Raw genomic sequence first — 23992 nt, forward strand, 5'->3', positions numbered from 1 at the left:
GACCATAAATAATTCACATGAGCAGGAGCTTTTGGAGTCAGTCTTCTGTCTGAGCACTCTGACGGGTTATGCTACCTTAACCAAGTTACTTAACTTCTCTCTGTCTCACCTGATTTACCAGTTAAAAAAAAAAAAAAAAAGGATTAATAATGGTACCTACCTCATAGGTTTGTTGTGTGGAGTTAAATGTCTAAAGCACTTAGAACAGCATCTGGCATATGGTAAGTATTCAAGAAACATTAGCCTTATATTCTATACTTTAAGTACTATTTCTTTATACTGTTACATATGATAAGTGGGTATAATAAAAAATTAAAGGAAGAATGGTCATTTTTAGAAAAAACTTTATTTGCAAAACCACAACTCAGTCTGCTTTGGTATTGACAAAATCCCTACAACTGAGATATTAAAGAGATACATTTATTTTAGCTTTACATAAAACCAGAATCCAACACTACCCTACTTTCCTATTCCTTTGTGGCTCTGAGCACAGCTTTAAAAAAACAAAACAAAACAAAGCAAAGCAAAGCAAAGGGAAACAGCTCTTTATAATGTACAATGGCTTAAGCAAATCGCTTCTTTAGTTTTTTTTCGATTTAAGATTTAGGACAGACTACTCATCTAAAATTCGCTATTTACAGAGAAAGTCCTAGGGAACAGGATAACTTATTTAGGTTTAGCTCTCATCATACAGTATCCATAATGGCTTTAGAAGAATGTAAATAAATAACATTGGTAAACAGTGTACACTGATATTTTCTGACAAATTCATTTATCTAACATCATGCTGAGCAGTCGAGAGGATTCCTCCATATATTTTAAATTTTAATTTATTCTATTTCTTGATTCACAAACTCTTGCTCCATATTAAAGCAGTTATCACCAATAGAACCTATGAGAACCAGTGCCCATGGAAACTTAACAGCTTGTTTTTTACATCCCCTATTTAAACTCGGTTGAGCTTGATATATGCATGGTTGAAATATGCGTGGGCACTAGGCCTTTATTCGGGAATGTAAAATTAATGGTATCTGGTATCAAGTTGTAAGAAAAACTCCCCCAGATTGGGAGGTAACTGAGTGATATGTGAAAGAATCTTCTCCTGTCTGAATTTAAGAATACACCTACACTGGGCAGAAGAAGGTGGGGGAGAGGAAGTTTAGAAGTAGAGGAAAAGCACAACTCCACTGGCTTCAATCAAACTGAGGTAATTAATTAGAGACAGAAAATAAATAAATCAACAAACGTCCTATTTTTGTTTTCCAAAAAAGATCACTGGCAAACTAACAATTTTAAAGTTGACCCATTAATATATTTTTTAAATAGAAAAAAATCTGTATATCATATATATCATAATTTCATTCATCTAATACACTCCTCTGCTGAGATATTTAACACATCTTCATCTGTACTCTCTTCTATCTCTGGCAAGTTGCCCCAGAGTAGGACGTTTACACCTGAAAATAAAAAGTCATAAAATTCTTTAATGTTCACTACTGTTATAACTCAGAACACAAATTATGAAACTTTACATGTTAATATTCTTATATAAACCATAATGTTAGCAGTAAAAAGAGTAGCTATTAAAGAATGTACTGCAAATAAAATTATCTAATATTATCCATTTAGGACATAAACTTTATTTATTTATTTTGAGACAAGTTCTCTCTCTGTTGCCCAGGCTGGAGTGCCTGGCAGGATCACAGTTCACAATCACAGCTCACTGCAGCCTGAACCTCCAGGGCTCCAGTGATCCTCCTACCTCAGCCTCCCAAGTAGCTGGGACTACAGGCATGTACTACCACACATGGCTAATTTTATTTTGTAGATACAGGTTCCCATTATGTTGCCCAGGCTAGTCTCAAACTCCTGGGCTCAAGCGATCGTCTCTCGTTGACCTCCCAAACTGTTGGGGATTACAGGCATGAGCCGCCATGCCTGGCAAACACTTTTTTTTAAGGGGTAGGACATAAACATTCTTTAAATCCTTTTAAGCAAGGGCTTGAAATCTAGAATTTTACAGCTCAAAAGGCTCTCAGGAGTCCATTTACTCAAACCCTGCCTCCAGCTGCATTATACCATAATCACTATACACTGATAATTTTCTGATCTATTTTAATGATGTTTAAGAGTGGAGATCACACAAGATCCTTTTAGATTAAGTGCCTCTTTGGAGGGTTCAGGGAAAAGCCCTGAATAAGTCTCCTCATCCCTTCAATAAGCAGAGAAGTAGCTGGTGCCATTTTTCTGATTCAGAAAAAACGCAAGGGTTCAGAGCCAGTTATAATATGAACTGCAATCCTTGGTATCAGTGGGTTTCAGTCCACAGGCAGAGGTGTAACCTAAACTTTAGGGCCAGGTTGCAGCAGTCACTATAATAAACAAAAGAATAATCAAAAACTTCACTGAGAAAGAATAGTCAGATTTCATACTGAAGAATACAGCACGGGTATACAGTAAATGACTAAACATACAGTAGAGGATAATGACAAGTTTATTACTCTGGGCATATGTAAATTATAAGTTCAAAGCACTAAATGGAAAATAACTGACCTCTAGGATAGCCAATTAACTTCACAAGGAAAGAAAATCTTTTTTTTTTTTTGAGTCGGAGTCTTACTCTGTTGCCCAGGCTGGAGTCGAGTGGAGTAATCTTGGCTCACTGCAACCTCTGCTTCCCAGGTTCAAGTGATTCTCATGCCTCAGCCTCCCGAGTAGCTGGGACTACAGGCGAGTGCCACCATGCCCAGGTAATTTTTGTATTTTTAGTAGAGATGGGGTTTCACCATGTTGATCAGGGTGGTCTTGAACTCCTGACCTCAGGTGATCCCCCTGCCTCGGCCTCCCAAAGTGCTGGGATTACAGATGTGAGCCACCATGCCTGGCCAGAAAAATCTTAAGCTGTCCAGTTATCAGTGTGGACACAAAGAGGACTCAGCAATTCAGGATACCCACTCCATACACACTGAGATAGCAGCCATGTGGTAGAATAGAATGAGCCAGCATTTGGAGATTTGGTTTGAATCCAGTGTTCACCACTGCTAGTATACCATGCATGGTTTTACTACAAATGCATGTAACATAGACAATATATATTATTGTTTTGTGGATTTAAATTTTGTATAGAATGTTATTACACTATATATTGTTTTATAATTTGCTTTTTCACTCATTATGTTTTTGAGGTTAATCTATGTTGACTTGTTTAGATTTCGCTCATTTATTTTTACTTCTGGAGATTATTCCATTTTATGAATTTTAAAAAATGTTGCAAATGGAGCCCATTGCTCATCCCTTCCTCAGTTGCCCATCTTGCATAGGTGGTTCATGGAGATATGCACAGGGATGTGTAATGTGACACTGTTGAAACAGTAGAAATAATCAACTGTTTACCTTGACTGAGGGAGATACTGTAATCTAATCTGGCAAGAAGTTAGCATGTATTTGATGCTGACAGGGATACAGATGTGTATCTTACTATTTTCTATAATCTTTTTGTGTTTGAATTGCTTATAATGAAAAACGCTACCCCACCCCCACCCCAAGAATGAATGGTGTTCTGCTCCTGGTAAATGTCATGGAAGAGCTGACAGGAAGAGCTGTAAGGAATTGCGAGGCAAAAATCAAAGAGAAAATTAGAACCCATAAACGTAAACGTAGGGCTGAAGCCATTTTGCCTTTGAGGGCATTTGCCAATTTCAGGAAATTTGAGCTGAGGTTTCCCAAGGCTCCTCCAGAAAGTCCTGGGAAATCAGGTCTCCATATGAAGACTAGCCTAGAAAACAGACCTCCGGGAGTCCTTTTCAGTTTAAACATTCTAGAATTTATAAAGCTTGTCTATGCATTCCTTTGACACTGCTGGCTCAGGTGATTCAAGGACAGTTGTGACGCCATTAAAAACTTGCTTTGATACCAAGCATCTAGAAAATCTTGCTTAAAATCACAATATTAGGGTTACAAAGCAGAAGCTTGATATTCTTGGAGTCAGTACTCAGAGACATGAAGCTGCTCAGCACAATTGGTTCAAAGGAGGAAAAATAAACTAAGAGATTGGATCTGACAGAAGCAGCACCTTCCTTTCTCTGTTAAGAAGGGAGGAAGGAAATCCTGTGATACATCTGTTTCTTATGGATTAGATTCAGTGCAAATGGAGGAACGCGGAGCTTTTATCTTTGAAAAATTGACCAATATTAAAAAGTAAATCAAACTTGAAAAATCTCCACCCTGTGTTTTGAATCCTGTAAAGCAGGAAAAATACTATCAAAGCAGAAACTTCCTTTAATGTGTCCCATGGGCAATACAAATATAAAACTGGAGGCTTAACTTAGGAGACTGTATTCCATTTAGGGGAGTTCAGATAAGTCCTTACATGAAAACGGCCTTCTTAACACACCAAAGTTTTAAATTAAGACCCCATAAATGATAGATTGAGAGCCACAGTTGAATCTCAGATGATTAAAAAAAATCAAATCTATAAAAATCTAAGCATAATTGGAGGATTTAAAGACCCTTGAAAACCTAGCTTGCTATTCATGATCTTTTGGTCTGTGAAGGCAAATCATGTATTTAAAAATACATTTAAGTTCTAAAGGAGACTAAAACATGCATTTAGGAACCTAAGAATGCTAGTGTCGACTTAGATTGTCAAGTTCCTTAAAGTCGGCTGGCAAGGTGTCTCAGGCCTGTAATCCCAGCACTTTGGAGGCTGAGGTGGGCAGATCACTTGAGGACAGGAGGTTGAGACCAGCCTGGGCAAAATGGCAAAAACCAGTCTCTATGAAAAATACAAAAAATTAGCCAGGGATGGTGGCACACACCTGTGGTCTCACCTATTGAGAAGGCTGAGGTGGGAGAATTGCTTGAGCCTGGGAGGTCGAGGCTGCAGTGAGACGGGATTGTGCCACTGCACTCCAGCCTGGGTGACAGAGCAAGACCCTGTCTCCAAAAAAAAAAAAAAAAAAAAAAAAAGGAAAAGTTCCTTAAAATCAGCTTGGTCTGTTGTGTAAATAGATGTTAGATGTTGAGAACATACGTCTTACAACAAAACTCAATGGCTCAAGGCAATATAAAAAGTATTATGTAAATCCCCTTTAAAAATTGGTACTTTGGCTGGTGCAGTGGCTCACACCTGTAATCCCAGCATTTTGGGAGGCCAAGGTGGGCGGATCACCTGAGGTCAGGAGTTCGAGACCAGCCTGGCCAACATGGTGAAACCCCATCCCTACTAAAAATACAAAAATTAGCCAGGTGTGGTGGCGCACGCCTGTAATCCCACCCACTCAGAAGGCTGAGGCAGGAGAATCACTTGAACCTGGGAGGTAGAGGTTGCGGTGAGCTGAGATCGTGCCACTGCACTCCAGCCTGGGTGACAAAGTGACTTCATCTCAAAAAAAAAAAAAAAAAAGAATTGGTACTTCAGGCCAGGCATGGTGACTCACGCCTATAATCCCAGCACTTTGGGAGGCTGAGGCGGGTGGATCCCCTAAGGTCAGGTGTTCAAGACCAGCCTGACCAACATGGTGAAACCCCGTCTCTACTAAAAATACAAAAAAATTAGCTGGGCGTATGCTTGTAATCCCAGCTACTTGGGAGGCTGAGGCACGAGAATTGCTTGAACCCAGGAGGTGGAGGCTGCAGTGAGCCAAGATGTGCAATACCATTGCACATCAGCCTGGGAAACAAGAGTGAAACTCTGTCTCAAAAAAAAAAAAAAAAAAGAGTTAGTATTTCAGTGCCTTAGCGCCTTAACACAAGGAAAAATAATTTTTTTTTTTTTAAATGACGAGGTCTTTTTTTTTTTTTTTTTTAAATGATGAGGTTATTCAGGAAACCCTGTTTCTCTCATCTTGAAGCTCAGCTTTCTTTATGGCCCTCAGAGAACTCTCCATTCAGTTGATAGATGGGTAAATAAAACATGGGGAAGATTCACTTATTGGTCACTGTAACTTAAGGACCACACATCTCTTCTACTTGCATGTCACCAATATCGTCTTTTGGTAACACTTAGCTGCAAGGAAGACTAGGAAACTGAGTCCAGCTTTATCATCAGAAGAAAAAAAAATAGGACTTAGTATAATATATCATAATCTCTTGCCATACAATAAGACACTTGTACATTACTGGTGAGACTACATTAGTACAGCCATTTTGGAGGGCAATTTTTAGTAAAGTATACTTAGAAGAAATTTTAAAAATTAAATATATCAGTGTAAGTACATTTGAAAATGTAAATTAAGTTAATATAAGATATTAAATGATACATAAAGTACAAAACCATGCATGTAGTATTTTAAATTTTACAGAACAATATTTTTCATTGCTCATGAGTATATGTATGTGACAATAGCATAAAAACATGTATAGAATGTTATGTACTGACTTCAAGGTAATAGTAAGTTCCAGGGATAAAATGATGAGAGTTAGTAGGTAATTTGATATCTTAAAAGAATAAAAAAGACCTGAAGCAAATCTAGTAAAATATCACCATGTCGTTAACCCTAGATTTTGCGTATCTGTTATATGTCTTTTCAATGTATATTTGAAGTGCATATTAATAAAATTATGCTAAAAATAAAATCTAAAGAAAAAAAAAGAATTGGTAGTATACTTTCTTACTAAAATAATTTTTTTTTTTTTGGAGACAGGGTCTCACTCTGTTGCCCAGGCTGGAGTGCAGTGGTGCAATCTCGGATTACTGCAACCTCCACCTCCCAGGTTCAAGGGGGGTTTCATCATGTTGGCCAGGCTGGTCTCAAACCCCTGACCTCAAGTGATCATCTATTTTGGCCTCCCAAAGTGTAGGATTACAGGTATGAGCCACCATGCCTGGCCTTGCTAAAATAATTAGCATAGGCATACCTCAATTAATTGTGCTTTAGTTTATTGCACACCATAGATATTGGGCTTTATATAAATGGAAGGTTTTGGCAATTCTGCATTAAGTCTAACAGCAAATGCTTACCTTGTGTCTGTTACATTTTGATAGTTCTCTCAATATTTCAACGTTTTTCATTATTATTATATATATTATGGTGATCTGTGATTTTTGATGTTACTGTTATAATTGTTTCAGGGTGCCATGAACCACACTCACTTAAGACCACACCCACTTAAGACTGCAAACTTAATCGATAAATATTTCCTGTGTTCTGACTGCTCCACTGACCAGCTGTTCTCTCTCTCTTTCCTGGGGCCTCCCTATTTCCTAAGATACAACGATATTGAAATTGGGCCAGTTAATATCCCTACAATGATCTCTAAGTGTTCAAGTGAAAGAGAGTCGCATGCCTCTCACTTTAAATCAAAAGCTAGAAATGATTAAGCGTAGTGAGGAAGACATATTGAAAGCTGAGACAGGCTGAAAGCTGGGCCTTTTATGCCCAATTGTTAGCCAACTTGTCACTGCAAAGAAAAGTTCTTAAAGGACATAAGAAATGCTACTCCAGTGAAAACATGAATAAGAAAGTGAAACAGTCTTATTGCTGATATGGAGAAAGTTTTAGTGACCTAGATAGAAGATTAAACCAGTCATGACATTCTCTTAAGCGAAAACCTAATCCAGAGCTAGGTCTTAACTCTCTGCAATTCTATGAAGGGCAAGAGAGTCAAGAAAACTGTAGAAGAACGTTTGAAGCTAACAGAGGTTGGTTTATAAAGTTTAAGGAAAGAAGCCATTTCTACAACATGCAAGTGCAGGTAAAGCAAAAAGTGCTGATGTAGAAGCTGCAGCAAGTTATCTAGAAGATCTAGCTAAGATCATTGATGAAGGTGGCTACACTAAACAACAGATTTTTCTTTTCTTTTCTTTTTTTTTTTTTTTTGAGACGGAGTTTCACTTTTGTTGCCCAGGCTGGAGTGCAATGGCGTGATCTTGGCTCACCACAGCCTCTGCCTCCTGGGTTCAAGCCATTCTCCTGCCTCAGCCTCCCAAGTAGCAAGTAGTTGGGATTACAGGCATGTGTCACCATGCCCGGCTAGTTTTGCATTTTTAGTAGAGACAGAGTTCTACTATATTGGTCAGGCTGGTCTTAAACTCCTGACCTCAGGTGATCCATCCACCTCGGCCTCCCAAAGTCCTGGGATTATAGGCATGAACCACTGCATCCAGCAGAGATTTTTAATATACACAAAACAGCCTTCTATTGGAAGTAGACGCCATCTAGGACTTTCATAGCTAGAGAGGAGAAGTAATACTTGGCTTCAAAGCTTCAAAGGACAGGCTGAATCTCTTGTTAGAAGATAATACAGTTGGTGACTTCAAGTTGAATCCAATGCTCATTTACCATTCTGAAATTTCTATGGTTCTTAGGAATTATGCTAAATATACTTTGCCTGTGTGCTATCAATGAAACAGCAAAGCCTGGATGACAGCAAATCTGTTGACAACATGTTTTACTAAATATTTTAAGCCCATTGTTAAGACCTACTGCTCAGAAAAATCCCTTTGAAAATATTACTGTTCATTAACAATGCACCTAGTCACCCAAGAGCTCTGATGGCATTGTTTGAGGAGATAAATGTTGCTCTAATGCCTTAAAATAACATCTATTTGGCAGCCTGTGGATCAAGAAGTAATTTAATCTTTCGAGTCTTATTACTTGAGAGATACATTTCATAAGGCTATAGCTGCCATAGATAGTAATTCTTCTGATGGATCTGGGCAAAGTACATTGAAAAACCTTCTGGAAAAGCACATTCCTGATTCATGGGAGGAGGGCAAAATATCAACCGTAACAGGAGTTTGAAAGAAGTTGATTCCAACCCTCAGGGGTAACTTTGAGAGGTTTTAGACTTCATTGGAGGAAGTAACTGCAGATGTGGTAGAAATAGTAAGAAAACTACACTTAGAAATGGAGCCTGAAGACGTGACTGCATTGCTGCAATCTCATGATGAAACTTTAATGAATGAGGAGTTGCTTCTTATGGATGAGCAAAGAAAATGGTTTCTTGAGGTGAAATCTACTCTGATGAAGATGCTATAAATATTGTTGAAATGAAAACAAAGGATTTAGAATATTACATAAACATAGTTGGTAAAGTAGTAGTAGAATTTGAGAGGATTGACTCCAATTTTGAAAGAATTTCTACTATGTGTAAAATTCTATCAAACGGCATCACATGCCACAGAGAAATCTTTTGTGAAAGGAAGAGTCGATCCATGTGGCAAACCTCATCGTTGTCTTATTTTAAGAAATTGCCACAGCCATCCTAACCTCCAGCAACCACCACCCTGATCGGTTTGCAGTCATCAACATCAAGGCAAGACCCTCCACCAGCAAAAAGATTATGACTTGCTGAAGGTTCAGATGATCATTAGCAGTTTTTAGCAATAAAGCATTTTTTTTTCTTTTTTGAGACATGGTCTCATATTGTTCCCAGGCTGAAATGCAGTGGCATGATCACAGCTCACTGCAGCCTCTACCTCCCAAATTCAAGTGATCCTCCCACCTCAGCCTCCTGGGTAGCTGGGACGACAGTATGCACCACCATGCCTGGATAATTTTTGTATTTTTTTGTAGAGATGAGGTCTCAGCATGTTGCCCAGGCTGGTCTCAAATTCCTGGGCTCAAGTGATCCTCCCACCTTGGACTGCCAAAGTGCTGATAACAGGCATTAGTCATTGCTCTCGGTTGAATAAGTGTTTTTTGATTAAGGTATGCATATTGCTTTTTAAAGGTCCTGCTATTGCACACTTAATAGACTACAATATATTGTAAACATAACTTTTATATACACTGGAAAACCAAAAAATTGTGTGACTTGCTTTAATTGTGATATTTGCTTGCTTTATGATTATGGTAGTCTGGAATTGAACCCACAATATCTCCAACTGCACCTGTACAACATACTTTATACTTTGGTGTTAAATATTTCCCTTGACTAAAATTCTGTCATAACGTATTAACATAGATGTCAGGTCTGTTTTTATTCTGAAGCATCACCAGATACAGAGGTTACTTAGTCCTCCTCGTCTCAACTCCCATTGCCCTAGCCTGGCCTCTCCCTTTCTTACACACACGCAGATACACACACAGACACAGACACAGACACACATACACACAGACACACACACACACACACACATTTGACTGGCAAATCTAAAATCTTCAAAAATTCTCTGGAGTCAGAATATGTATTAAGGCAGCAGTTAAGAGCAATTATAATATTCATATTAAAAGACCAAGAAATTCAGCCAAGTTTGAGGCCTTAAGTACAAGGATGAACATAGAAATGACAATGAATTTTGCCTAATAGTTTTCATAAGTGAATGTCTGGGAAAAAAGAATTGAAGTTTCACTCTAGCTGATCCGGTTAAGAAGATCTAAAGGGAATCCCGAAATGATCTATTGGGAATTTTACTCAGGTATTGACAGAGAAATGTTACAGGAATGTGCAAGTCAATTGTTTCTTACCTGTGGAGTCTAGTCTGTTAATATCATAAACTGCCTGGCTGTGAAACATCCAGAAGTGTCCGTTGTTGCAGGAAAGAAGACAGGAACTACATGGAACAATCACGTGATAACCTACAATATTCCCACTAGAAAAGAAAGTAAATGTTACTAGATACCATGTAATAACTGGCCAGATAAGTCTTTTCATATGCTTATATAAATAGACCATATAATTTAGATCTCATTTCCTCCTAACAACTTTCATTGCTGGGATCTTTGGGATGGGATGGGGGTGCAGTTCTACCATCAAGTGGGAAAGCAGTCTTCAAGTGAATAACAGTAACATATTCTCACATTTCTTTGCTATTATTATTGTTGTTGTTGTTATTGAGACAGAGTTTTCCTCTTGTCGCTCAGGCTGGAGTGCAGTGGTGCCATCTCAGCTCACTGCAACATCCGCCTCCCAGGTTCAAGTGATTCTCCTGCCTCAGCCTCCAGAATAGCTGGGATTATAGGCATATGCCACCATGCCCAGATAATTTTTGTATTATTAGTAGAGATGGGGTTTTACCATGTTGGCCAGGCTGGTCTCGAACTCCTGACCTCAGGTGATCCACCTGCCTTGGCCTCCCAAAGTGCTGGGATTACAGGCGTGAGCCACCACACTTGTCCTGCTAGTATTATTTTATGCATTCTCCCTTCAGAAGTTAGCTTCTAGATGCCATAATGTTGCGATTTGTTCTATAAACCACCCAAACTGATGTGCTGTACAGACAAAATAAATAAACTCAGTTCTGTGTGTAAAGGTTTTTGCTATCCCAGGACTATGGCAAGTTGGGTTCTTACATGTTCTAGTTTCATGCCAGCACCTAAAAACTGTTTCAACAGATGGAGAGGTAGGAAGACAGCATGAGTCCCTGTAAACCAAATACAATCTGGCTGCTCTAATTTTAGTCTCAATGTTTTTGAAGGAATTCAGAAATAAAGCAATCTACAGCCTCTAGAGAAAGTTGCAAAAGTTTTTACAGTTTTCAGAATTATCTAGCTGATTATAAGTACCTCACTCTTTCACAATTTTTTTTTTTTTTAAACTAGCTAGTCACATATTAAATAGAGTGAACCTACAGGAAATGTTTTAGCTAGTACTTAAAAAAAACAGCAACATAAACTGTTTATACCTTGAGTTGTAAAAATTCTTATTGAAGCTAAATCTTACTCTGTGAGATTTGTGAGTCAGTCATTTTTATGAGACCCAATAAAGATTACTATAAAAGGTACCATCCCACCTAAAATATGTCTTCTAATTATAACTTGCTTGAAAGGCAAACAAATGAAAACAAAAGTTGTTTTTGGACTAGGACTGACAGTTATTTGTCATGTCCTATATATGCAATATATTGCAAGATATTTGTCATGTCATGTCCTATATATGCAATGTATTGCAAGAATAAATTCCATGGCTTTAATTACCACTTGCATTCATTCATTCATCCATTGATTCATCACTTAACTAACATTTATTGAGTATCTACTATCTGTCAGGCACTGCTCTAGGTGCTAGGAATACAGTGGTAAACAAAACAAAGCCCTTGTTCTCATGGAGCTAACATTCTAGTGGCTACATCAGATCATTCTGTTGCCTGGTTAAAACCCCTTCAACAGCCAAAAACAAAAATAAAACCCCTCCATACCAAGGTCCGGGTCTATGCTGTCAAGAATAATAGCGACTAGCTACATGTGGCTGTCGTACACTTGAAATGGGGCTGGCCTGAATTGAGATGTGCTGTTAAGTGTAAAATGTACACCAGATTTCAAAGAGTAAGAACAAAAAATGGAATATAAAACATTACATTAGTAGTTTATGTTGGTTACACATTGAAATAATATTTTGGATACATTGGGTTAGACAAAATATATGATTAAAATTTCCTGTTTTGGTTTTCTTTTGAAAATGTTGCTTGGGAATGGTGGCTCACGCCTGTAATCCCAGCACTTTGGGAGGCTAAGGCAGGCAGATCACTTGAAGTCAAGAGTTCGAGACCAGCCTGGCCAACATGACAAAACCCTGTCTCTACTAAAAATACGAAAATTAGCTGGGCATGGTGGTGTGTGCCTGTAGTCCCAGCTACTTGGGACGCAGAGGTGAGAGAATCACTTGAACATGGGAGATGGAGGTTGCAGTGAGCTGAGATCATGTCATTGCACTCCAGCCTGGGCAACAGAGCAAGACTCCATCTCAAGAAAAAAAAAATGTTGTTGCCCAAGCGTGGTGGCTCACACCTGTAATCCCGCACTTCGGGAGGCTGAGGCAGGTGGATCAGGAGTTTGAGAACAGCCTGGCTAACATGGTGAAATCCCATCTCTACTAAAAATACTAAATTAGCCAGGTGGGCTGGGTGCAGTGGCTCACACCTGTAATCCTAGCACTTAGGGAGGCCAAGGCGGGCAGATTGCCAGAGCTCGGGAGTTTGAGACCAGCCTGGGCAACACGGTGAAACCCTGTCTCTACTAAAATACAAAAAATTAGCTGGGCATGGCAGTGCGTGCTTGTAGTCTCAGCTACTCAGGAGGCTGAGGCAGGAGAATCACTTAAACCTGGGAGGCGGAGGTTGCAGTGAGCAGAGATCGCGCCACTGCACTCTAGCCTGAGCGACATAACAAGACTCCGTCTCAAAAAAAAGGCCAGTGACTTCATCTAGATTCTGTTGTATTTCCAGTCCTTGTAACAACAACTACCACATACTGGCTCCTCAATATAAGTATAGCTTAAATAAAGGAATGAAATAAAATAGTACATAAGAAGAGTTTGCCAATTTAAATTATTAGGATTGTCATTTATAATAGAAACCCCATCTAAATGAGAAAATTTCAACTTTTTTCCTCCTAAAGTGAAAATAACAACATGTCTGTCTACTTCTCAAAAGATTATAGTAATAGCTCTCAGCTGTGTTGTAATTTATAGTTTATTGAGCCTTTTAACATTCATATTTGATCTTTACAATAACTTGATAAGGTAAACACAGAAGATTATTAAATTTCTATCTTAATAAGACAGAATGGCTAGGCGTGGTGGCTCATGCCTGTAATCCCAGCACTTTGGCAGGCCAAGGTGGGCGGATCACCTGAGGTTGGGAGTTCAAGAGCAGCCTGACCAACATGGAGAAATCCCGTCTCTACTAAAAATACAAAAAAAAAAAAAAAAAAAAAAAAAAAAAATTAGCTGGGCATTGTGGTGCATGCCCGTAATCCCAGCTACTTGGGAGGCTGAGGCAGGAGAATCACTTTAACCTGGGAGGTGGAGGTTGCAGTAAGCTGAGACTGTGCCACTGCACTCCAGCCTGGGCAACAAGAGCAAAAACTCCTTCTAAAAAATAAATAAATAAATAAATAAATAAATAAATAAATAAATAAATTAAGGTAGGATGCGGTGGCTCACACCTGTAATCCCAGCCCTTTGGGAAGCTGAGGAGGGAGGATCACTTGAGGCCAGGAGTTTGATATCAGCCTGGGCAACATAGCAAGACCCTATTGCTACAAAAAATAAAAAACAGCCAGGCATGGTGGTGCCTGCCTGTAGTCCCAGCTACTCAGGAGGCTGGGGTAGGAGAATCACTTGAGCCTAGGAGTTCAAGGCTACAGTGAGCTATGATCATGCCACTGCACTCTAGCCTGAGCAACAGTATGAGACCACTCTAAAAACAAAGAAAGAAAAAATAATAACCTAGAAATTAAATAAGAAAACAGAGGTTCAGCAGTTTAGAGGCTTAAGGAGTTAATTCAAGATCACATCGAGAGTAAGGGTAGGGTCAGACCTCAAACATGATTTTTATTATTGTAAATCCAAGTGTTTTCCCCCACTAACCTACATTGCCTTGTTCTGAAAATTGAAGCGGATACTGTGAATACACTTTGAAAATTGTAAAATTATATACTAATGTGAAGCATCACAAAACCCCTTTTAAAAAATAGCTCTAAGTAATAAATGCTTTTTCAATGGCTCATTGCATGCTTTATACCAGTGCTTGTTGCAGCCCATTGAATCTTTCTCTATGCTTTGGTGTCAATATCCATCTTCCAAACCCAGGGCTATCCAGAATAGTGCCACAAATTACCATTTTAAACATGCGATGTCCTTCAGTTTACATTTGCAGATTTTGGTGAAATAGCATCTTCCAGTGAAGTCCACTGCGCTGGAGAGAGAAAGGTATAAAAAGACAGTCAAATGTACTTTACAAAAAATTTAATTGTGGCAAAAAATTAACAAAATTTACCAACTTAGCAAGTTTTATGTGTGCAGAGCAGATGTGTTAAATATAATCACACTGTTGTGTAATGAATCTCCTGGGTTCAAGTGACCCTCCTACCAGAGTTTCCCAAGTAGGTGGAACTATAGGTACCCAAACCACATTTTGTTTATCCATTCATATGTATAGTCAATGGACGTTTGGATTGCTTCCACCTCTTGGTTATTGTGAATAATGCTGTTAATGAACATGGGTGTGCAAATCTCTCTTCCAAGATCCAGCTTTGAATTTTTTGGATATGAACCCAGAACTGCTGAATCGGATAGTAATTCTATGCTTGATTTAGCACAAATTTTGTCAATCCAAAGAGCTGAAAGCTAACATAGAACTACAGTATATTTTTAAAGAGTCAGTTCAGATTTGTGAGCTCACCATAAACATCTGACAAATTTTCCATTTAAAAATTTTTTATGTGTTCATTGATTCACACACATCTTAGCACGCTAATTCATTACTATTTTAACCCCTACAAAGAAGAGCAGAAAATAGGAAAAACCTGATTCTATTCTAGACTTGGGTCTAACCTGTAACAATTCACCTAGCCTTCCTTATGACTGCCTTATTACTTACCATAGCTATTGCAATGAATGGGTTAATATTTTAAATTTGTGTATGAGCTACTAAAAAGAAAAAGCAGTGGACAATGAATCTCAGAACTTCGTAGCAGTAGGTTCTATTATTTATTTTCTAGTGTTTTTCCTTTTTTGAAATACATATATGATGCACACACACACAAATGTCAAATATTAACTTAGAATTTAAAAAAATTGATAAGATTTTAAAATAACCCATTTATCTCTGCAATAGATGAGAGCCTTTGGCTTTGCTGTTAGGCATGATTACACTTAGATCAATTCAGAAAATATTTCAAGAAAGGAAGAGTACACAGCTTTACCTGGGTAAATTTAAAAACTTGTAAAGCTTCTATCATTATCATGAAATTAATTTAAAATGAATTGTAGTTATTAGCCTGCTTCCTCTGGATCTGTATGCAAAGACTTAGAGAATAACTGTCCACTCATATTTTGGATAATTACTTTCCTTTTAATAATACAATTTCAATAAAGAACTAAATCTTGAAGATTCACGTAGGGCACATATATGGTGACTATGGAAAGGGAAAGTACTATTTAGAGCTAGAAAAAGGTTTATTTGAGTCAAATAAAATGGCTATTTTACCAAATAGGAGGCAAATTCTTAAGGACTCTACACCTGAAAGCAGTTAGTGGCTGAAAACAAACAGATTTTATTTATTTATTTATTTATTGAGACAAAGCCTTGCTTTTGTCCCCCCCACCCTGCCCCCCGGAGTGCGATGGCATGATCTCAGCTCACTGCAACCTCCAGGGTTCAAGCGATTCTCCTGCCTCAGCCTCCCAAGTAGCTGGGATTACAGGCGCCTGCCACCATACCCAGCTAATTTTTATATTTTTAGTAGAGACGGGGTTTCACCATGTTGGCCTGGCTGATCTTGAACTCCTGACCTCCGGTGATCCGCCCGTCTTCGCCTTCCAAAGTGTTGGGATTACAGGCGTTAGCCACCGCACCCGGCCACAAACAGATTTTAAAAGGGTTCAAGTATGGGAACAAATGTGTAATGTCCAAAATAGGCTTTATTGGAGATAAGGATTAAGGCTAAGTCTCTATTTTTCATCCCATAAAAATCTATTTACATCTCTTTCAGAGAGAGAGAGTTTTGAGGAAAGAAAACTGAATTTGATGAACAACGGATCTGATTTAGGATGCCAATTGCAAATAATGGTAGAAAACTGATTTTTTTTTTTTTTTTTGGTGCAAACTTTCATGGATAGAAATGAAAAACTTAAATGACCTCTCCTCTCCAACAGTACAGAAAATTTCGCCTGAATTTACCTAGAGTCTACGTCATGGACTTGATTCAGCGAAATAGGATGGTTGGGCAGGGCACTGAAAGGGGAATCAAACTTAAGAGATGTGTGGTCATATGACTATAATTGAACTAGAAGCATTATATCAGGACTGACCACCTTGGCTAAACCACAGACTTTGTCCAGACAGTCTGCCCACTTAGATATATTCCAAGGGGATCATCAAACTGGTGGGAGTGGCTGGAACACCGAAATGATAACCTCTTTGTTGACTCCCACAGATCCAAGCCATAAGTGTTCCCATTTAGTTAAAAGCTACCGTTGCCCGCCACTAGCATGACTTACTTGGTAGGAGGGATGTCTGTAGAGAAAAGGTCTATTTCAGTATCAGCCAGCAAAACAGCCTTCATTCCCCTAGAGCTGAGCACTTGTTTACAGAATTTGCAACACAGGATGGACACGCACCTGTCCTTGAAACTACAAGTGTTGGTAGACATGGTGTCGCAGGAAGGATGAGGTGTGAGATTTTGAAAAAGGAAACAAGAGCAGTGCTCCTACTACTTTGATTCCCCTAGGCTAAAATTCAAGTTGCGAGATCTCGAGCTTTTCTAAGTTCTGATATTGGGAAGGAAATTAGTTTTTTTCTGTTTTCCCAGTGGCGGAGTAGAAGTATTTATTGAGTAGGAACAGGGGAGCGCGGCAACTTGGCTTTTCTTTTTAACTTTTGGGGAAGGGAGTGGAGTTTGAATTGGAGAGGAGGCAGGTGGGGTTTGAAGGGAACTTCTCAACAGCTTTCCCTTTCTGCTGTCTAAAGGAGTCCTCTACTCTTCAGCCCCTGCCCCTTCATAGCAATTCCCTCAGCCTTCTCCGATCGTCTTATTTAAAGCTTCTCCTCTTTTAAGAGGCCCCTTTCCCAGCATTAAACCCCTCCCGCGGAGCGCTCCCGTTCCCTGCTCTCGGATCTCGGGCTAAGCGTCCCTTCCCACTTCTCCTCTTCCCAGGATTCAGAAACTCCCTTCGCTTTTTCCGCCAGGCGATCCCGGGTTCTCCTCCGTCCCGCCCCTCTCTCCTGGACTTTCCTCCGCTCTGCGGGTCCGCGGGCCCCCTTCCTGGCAACCCCCGGCCCTCAGCGTGCTCGCGCTGTTTCTCTCGCGTCTTTCCTCCTCTCAGCTGTCCCTCGTGCCCCCCGCAGTCCCCTCAGGTCTCTTCCTGGAGCGGCTGTTCCCGGGCGCGCGGTGGTGGTGGGGCAAGGCTGAAGTCGCTTTGGGGGCTCAGTCGGCGCTGGGGTCTGTCACCAAACACGTTGGTTTTCGCTCCCTCTTCCGCTTTTCCAGCCTCTCCAACCCGGTATCAGTTTGAATTGCCAGCGCCGCGCACCGATTGGAAGAACTAGAGTTCGCCCCAGTCCCTCATTGGAAGGCTCCGGGGCCTCCCCTGACGAGAGCTTAGTGGCTCGAAGACCGTAGGCACCGCCCAGTAACGGTGCTGAGATCAGTTCAGCTTTCTGGTTGGCTGAACTTGGCTCCGCCTCCGATCTCATTGGCCGGTTTCGGGAGGTTTCGGCAAACCCTCCCTTTGCCCTAGTGAAAGTGGCGAGGCACGCCCTTACCGCTTCTTATTGGAAGAGGTTCTACAGTCCCCACCGCTCTCTACTCTCTATTGGCTAAAATTACCCGCAACACCCCTCCTCTCTACCCCGGCCCAATTGGCCATGCCTTAGCTCAAGAGTTTGTGTTTGGTCGTCGGTTCCATCTTAATCCCGCCCATCAGTTCTACTCAGGGGTTCGACAGCCCCGGGTGGAGCTTAATCTGTGACCACGCCTCGGCAGTGCTAGTCACACCTCCAAGTTTTGCCAGCTCCTCCCCCTCATTCCGGGCCTCTTGGGATCAGCTCTTCCTATTGGCTATGGGCCCCATCGGTCGATAGAAAACGGGCGGTGATTGGTAAAGGGGTGGGCTCTGCTTCCCGGCGGGGTCCTGCGGAGTTGGCGGAGGCTCCTCAAGGGACTGGGGCAGCGGTCTGCGTAGAAACGGGTGGCGGGGAAGAGAGGGGAGGAGAGCTCTGAGTGGGAAGCGGAGCCGGGGGCCTGGGACCCGTCGCGTCAGAGCCAGGTAAAGGCTCCTTCCCTCTTCCTTTTCTTCCTCCCGGCCGCCGGGCTGGAGCCCTGACTGAACAAACCCGGGCTGGGGCGGGAAGGAGAGGGCGCGGATGCTGCTCGCGGCATCGCCTTAGCGGTGCCGCCCGGAATCCCTCAGACCGCCCCCCCTCCACCCTCTCCAAATCTCCCAGTACAGCCCATAATACTTCTCAGGACTGCGAGTCTCTCCGCCCATCACTGTACAGCCTGGGACTCTGTCCTGGCTCTCGGACCGCAGCCTAGCCCGCACCCAGCCGCCTCTCCCGTTCCTCCGCACACGGGCAGCCGCGGTCCGCCGTGGGGCGGTCGTCGTTGGCATCGCGCGTAACCATCGACCGGCCTCCTCCACTGTCTCCCAGCCCTGGCGGACAGCCCGGGTCCCAGCCTAGGACCTAGGAGGATGGGTGTTCGCTCAGCTTCCGGGGCTCTCCCCCAGTCCCACCCCCCGGCCCGCCCCGATGGACTTCTCTTCGCCCACTCCCTTTCCTAGACCATATCTCGGTCCCCACAGTTCCTGACATCCTTGCGCTTCACGCGACATCGCGACCCAAGATCGTCCCCCAATTCACCTCACCTCTAAGGCAGCCTTCTCCTTGCCCCCTCCTGCCTTCCGAGCGTGTGCAACTCCGTTTGTCCCCGGGCTCCCTTCCAGCCTCAGGACCCCATCTCACACCCGCCTCCCGCTTCCCGCCCCCCTGAAGCCCGCCGCCTCTGCTCCCTGTCTTGCTCCCTCAGTGTGGCCCCTTCCTCCAGCCGTGGGAAGTGGGAGACGCTAGCGGGAGCTTCCTCCTCCCGGAGCTCGGAGGAAAAGGAACGACCAACTAGGAAGGGTCGCTGCTGCGGCACGCGGGGGAGCTAGACGCCGGGCTCCGCGCTCCCGCTTGCGTCCCTCCCGCCTCCTGGGCCTGGTCCGGGGCAGGATCTTCTCGGGCACCGCCTGGTGCGAGGAGTCAGGACTGCGACCTCACCGACCTCCCCCCATCCCCAGCCTGGGATTGGGTGCGATATCTGGGATCTCTGGGCTTGGGTGGGAAAAAAATTTTGGAGGTGGCATTTATAGTCACTATCGTCCCTAGCTTGGGGGAGGCGACGGCTGCCTTCCGCTCGCCGCCCCCCGGTTTTCCCGGCTCCGACCCTATCCTCTAACCCGTTTCCTGCTTCAGCTGACCACATTGTTTTCCTGGATGTGTCCCGTGCCGAGCAGGCTTTTTCCTGCAGATTTGCCCCCCCTCACCCCGCCACCAACATTTTGCTGCCAAGAGAAGCTAGTAACCAAAAACAAAACAACTGGGAGGAGGGGCGGGAGGAGAAGAAAAGTTGTGCCCGGGTGGCTTGTCCCTCCCCGGCTTTGATCCCCTTTGATGTACAGGGAGGTGCCCCGGCCGGGGGTCTGGGGCCCCGTCCGGGGCTAGGTCGGGAGGGCTCTCTCAGGCTGGCCGCTGCCCAACGCTGGCGGGGCTCGGGAGGCCACCGAGGTGCCGCAGTCCCCGCCCGGTGCCCCGCGTTCCTGCAGTCCCCGCCCGAAGCCCGCGCAGGCGGCTGCTCCAAAGTGTTTTCTTTCAGCCTTAAAACAAAATCCGGAGGGAGCTTCCTTCCTCCCCACCTCGCCGCGCCGGGCTCTGCGGGCCAGGAGGCGTTAAGCCGACAGGAATGGGCCCAGGGCGGGCTCGGAACGACGTCCCCTACCCCGCCCCCGCCGCGATTAGGATCTGCGCTCTGGCTGATCGCCCCCTCCCCCTTTTCCTGCATTTACAGGCAAGTGAACCGGAGCAAACGACTTCCGATCCAGTCTGCGCTGCTGCGGCTCCCGTTTGGGATTTGATTTGCAGCATCTTTGAGCCTCTACGACAAAAAACCGCGAAGCACGCCCAGCCCTCTCCCGGTACCCCGAAAAGCACCCACTCCCTCCCGGGGACACAGCTGGGCGCGTCCACACCCCCGCAGCCCCACACCATGTTGTGCGGAAGGACTTCCACTCCCTGCCTGTGTCGTTGATGTCAGACCCCAGGCCAGCCTCCGGGCGCTGCAGTTCTCCCGGCTAATGCTGAGGCTGCGGCTCCGGCTCTAGCACAGGCACCAGCCGCCGCCGCACCCGGCCCCAGCGCCCACCGTCTGCATGTGCCCGCCGTAGCCGCCTGCCCAGCCCGCAGCCCGCGCTCCACGGAGCGCTGGAGACCACCGCGGGGGGCCCCTTGTGCCCTCGAGAGAAGCGGTCTTGGAGGTATTGATTTAGGTGTTTGGATTTTTTCCGTGGATCTATCAATTCACAATTCGAATTTGGAAGAAAGAAGGAAAACATGACGTCTCCAGCCAAATTCAAAAAGGATAAGGAGATCATAGCAGAGTACGATACTCAGGTCAAAGGTAAGGGCTTTGAAAAATAGCACACTGCAAATGCTCTGTGCACTGGTGAGGCGTGTATTTCCACCGTGATTTGCAGGTTGTTCATTTCTTTGGGTGGAGCAGATGGGGGCAGGCTGACCCCAGAGGTGGTTTGTTTCATAGATGGGTCTGAACCTCCAAAGGATGGGCAGTGCCAGGGGCCATTGACACTGGAAAGGAATTTTTGGAGTGGGCTGTAGGAGTATCTTTGTAGGGCTGACCATGATTTTGGCAGCCCTTTCCCCCAAGCTGGACAGGGTGGGGGGAGGGGCAGGAGGCTCTTAGAGAAAGGCACAATTTGCCTCCGGTTCTCTGGGTCAGGTTTCCTTAAAAGACAACTGAAATCTGACAGGTGTTTGGACGTTTGTTTCAGAGATTGAAGAGGAGTCCAGACAGAAAGGCAACCTTGAGAAGGTGTACCATTTGGAGAGCCTTGGGAGAGGCGGGGTTTTTCAGATGCACTGTATTAAAACATGAGATTTGCTGTGGCATTGGCACCAAAAGTCCATTGCCACCTTGGGTGCACCTTGCACCTGCCTGGTCTCTGGTCGGCCTGCATACAATCAGAGACCATGGAATAAGGCCACCAACGCCCGGTCTCCGCCCTCACCTAAATCTGAATAGAGTTGTTAGGGTAGCCGGTTGGTGCTGATTCTGGAAAATGGGAAGACATAATTGTTTAACCCTTCTGTGCTGTGACCCTCTGCTCTAGAAGACATGCTTTTAAAGCCCCATTTCCCTCTCCTGAAAAATGTGAAGGGTAAAGCAAAATGAGGACTAGGAGAAACCAAGTGACTTGTCTTCTCATCTGGTCGACTGTCTGACTTGACTCATGAATAAGAGCCCTTACTCAGATAGCGTTTTTTAAACCAGCACTTCCCATAGGAAGGGTTCCTGCCTGTTAAAAGAGCTGCAGCATGTGTTTGTGCAAGGCACTGTCCCTTCCTGGTCAGTCACTGGAAAGAGCCATGTGGCTCCAGCCCATTGAGACCTTAGCTGGAGAGTGGAAGAGGTGGGTGGCCTTGAATGTTACACCACATGGTTGGAGCTCTGGGTTTTCCTTTGTTTCAGAGTACAGAGGGAGGGGCCCCTCCTTTCCCTGCACCAGTGCAAGGAGACCTTTTCCTATCAGAGAGGACCTGGGAAGGGCCATGTCTCCCCTCTAATGATTGCTGGGGGTTGGGGGTAGGGGTAGAGTTTGAAATGGGCAGCTCCCTTGTCTCTTGGAAGGTTGGAAGGTAGTCTGAAGTCCTCATTGTACCTACAGGATCTTTTTTATGTCATTAGTTTGGTCAATGCTGGAGGTACCCTAAGGGGCCTTCTATCCACTTGGATGAAAACATTGGTAGGTTTATTACAGAGATGGGGGAGTTAAGTGATTGATAGCTTCAGTTGAACTGGGATTGAGAGAGGTGTGGTTGTGAGTTATAATTGAGGTCTTGGCCTCTTGTCACTGTTCATAATCCAGGCCTGTTTTTGTAAACAATAGGCCACTGACCTCCGTGTCCTGTCCAGATGCACTGCATTTGCTCTTGGAATCCCCCCTGCAGTTTTAACCAGATATGTCTTTTTTTTTTTTTTGTACACATCCTATTCTTAAACTGTTGCCGTCGGGAGTGTTAATAACTTTGATCTTCCCAGATTTCTCTCCAGAAGCATGCCATTTGACTAAGGTGCAAAGTGATTTTAAATGTTTATTTTTTGGAAGGTTCAAGGCGATAGGTGTTAATAGAACCATATCTGCCAATTTCTTTTTGGCAAAGGATTTCTCAAGAGTGTCTCAAAATTAAACACTTCGGATATTTACAAACATTGCTCATTGAGATGATGTAATGCAGATGGCTATTTGGGTTTTCTCTTCAACCTTGCCACAAACAGGAGACTGTTTTGCTTTGCTCTGATATTTTTCCATTGATACTATTCAGGATCATAGAATTTAATAGGTGGCTGAGCATGATGTCTTGTTCTGAGAAGGTGCCTGATGAATGCTTATGGAACTGATTTGAATAGTTTAGTCCTTCATTTTACAGCTGAGGAGAATACAGAGAACTGAAGAGGCTTGTCCAAGGTCACACAGCTAGATGGTGGCAGATCTGAAACTAGAAGCAGGTTTACCAACTCTCAATTCCCTATTCTGTATCTTTACTATGAAACATCATCTGACCAGGGTGGGAAAAAAATAAAAAATTCTTAAGGAGCCCAAATCTGTCAATGAATAATGGTAGTAATAATGATAATGATAATAGTAGATTACATTTTGGTTGCTCATTATGTTCCAGTCTGTCCCAAGTGCTTTAAATGAATGGTCTGGTTTAATCCTCACATCAACCCAGGAAATGGGTATTATTATCACCTTCCATTCACCATATAAGGAAACTGAGGCTTAGAGAGGATGAGAAGCCCTTCCAAAGTCACACAGCCAAACCATGGCAGCTTGACTTCATTCCTTTATTTATTAACTATTTATTGAGTGCTTGCTATGTGTTCTGGGGATTGGCAATACAGCTGTGAAGAAGAAAAAGTCTCCACCCTCGTGGAGCTTATATTCTGGAAGCTGGGCTCTCTATGGAACAGCGCAGAATTTGCAGACAAAGGGCCTGCGATCTGATTTGGCTCTGCCCCCCACTAGCTAGAAGCCCTGGGTCAGAATTATTATGAGTGTCAGCTTTTTATGTGTTATATGGGACTCATGGTGCTGCCAGACTTACTTCTCTTACAGATGCCAAGATAAAAAGAAAATCACTGTAACAGCTATGCCGTTTGGTTTGGTGGTTAAGTGCAATTTTTAGAGTCAAAGGGATTCAGGTTTAAATCTTGGTTCTGCCGGTTGCTAGCCTTTCACTTCGGGCAAGTTACCTGACTCGTCTGAGCCTCAGTTTTCCTATTTGGAAAATAGGTAAAATAAAATAGATTTCCTAAGGTAATAGTGA

General features: G+C 43.2%; 2 protein-coding genes across 26 annotated transcripts in view; one reads left to right on the forward strand and one right to left on the reverse strand.

Annotated features, from left to right (window-relative positions):
* Positions 1–330: 330 nt before the first annotated feature.
* Positions 331–20780, reverse strand: FAM72A (family with sequence similarity 72 member A). Of its 7 annotated transcripts, none has more exons than XM_078004704.1 (5): positions 20633–20780; positions 18848–19065; positions 14504–14581; positions 10413–10537; positions 331–1457 (listed from the first exon to the last, which is right to left on the reverse strand). In XM_078004704.1, the coding sequence occupies exons 1-5, from the start codon at positions 20633–20635 to the stop codon at positions 1363–1365; spliced, it is 519 nt and encodes a 172-aa protein (XP_077860830.1). In that variant the 5' UTR covers positions 20636–20780; the 3' UTR covers positions 331–1362. The 7 variants fall into 7 exon arrangements, with proteins under 7 accessions (XP_077860830.1, XP_077860847.1, XP_077860839.1 ...); XM_078004721.1 differs by lacking the exon at positions 20633–20780 and adding an exon at positions 19255–19709 and having other exon boundaries at positions 18848–19041; XM_078004713.1 differs by lacking the exon at positions 20633–20780 and adding an exon at positions 19255–19709.
* SRGAP2 (SLIT-ROBO Rho GTPase activating protein 2) overlaps positions 18544–23992 on the forward strand; it is a 249373-nt gene continuing 243924 nt past the window's right edge. For all 19 annotated transcript variants that reach the window (XR_013418269.1, XR_013418285.1, XR_013418270.1 and 16 more), the window contains exons 1-2: positions 18544–18654; positions 20436–21044. Coding sequence is in view for 13 of the 19 variants with exons in the window: in XM_078004577.1 (XP_077860703.1) it covers positions 20978–21044 (67 nt within the window). In the remaining 6 variants the exon portion in view is untranslated. The remainder of the gene's footprint in view (positions 18655–20435; positions 21045–23992) is intronic.

This window comes from Macaca mulatta, chromosome 1, assembly GCF_049350105.2.
Source record: "Macaca mulatta isolate MMU2019108-1 chromosome 1, T2T-MMU8v2.0, whole genome shotgun sequence".
In the NCBI taxonomy this organism is placed as follows: Eukaryota; Metazoa; Chordata; class Mammalia; order Primates; family Cercopithecidae; genus Macaca; species Macaca mulatta.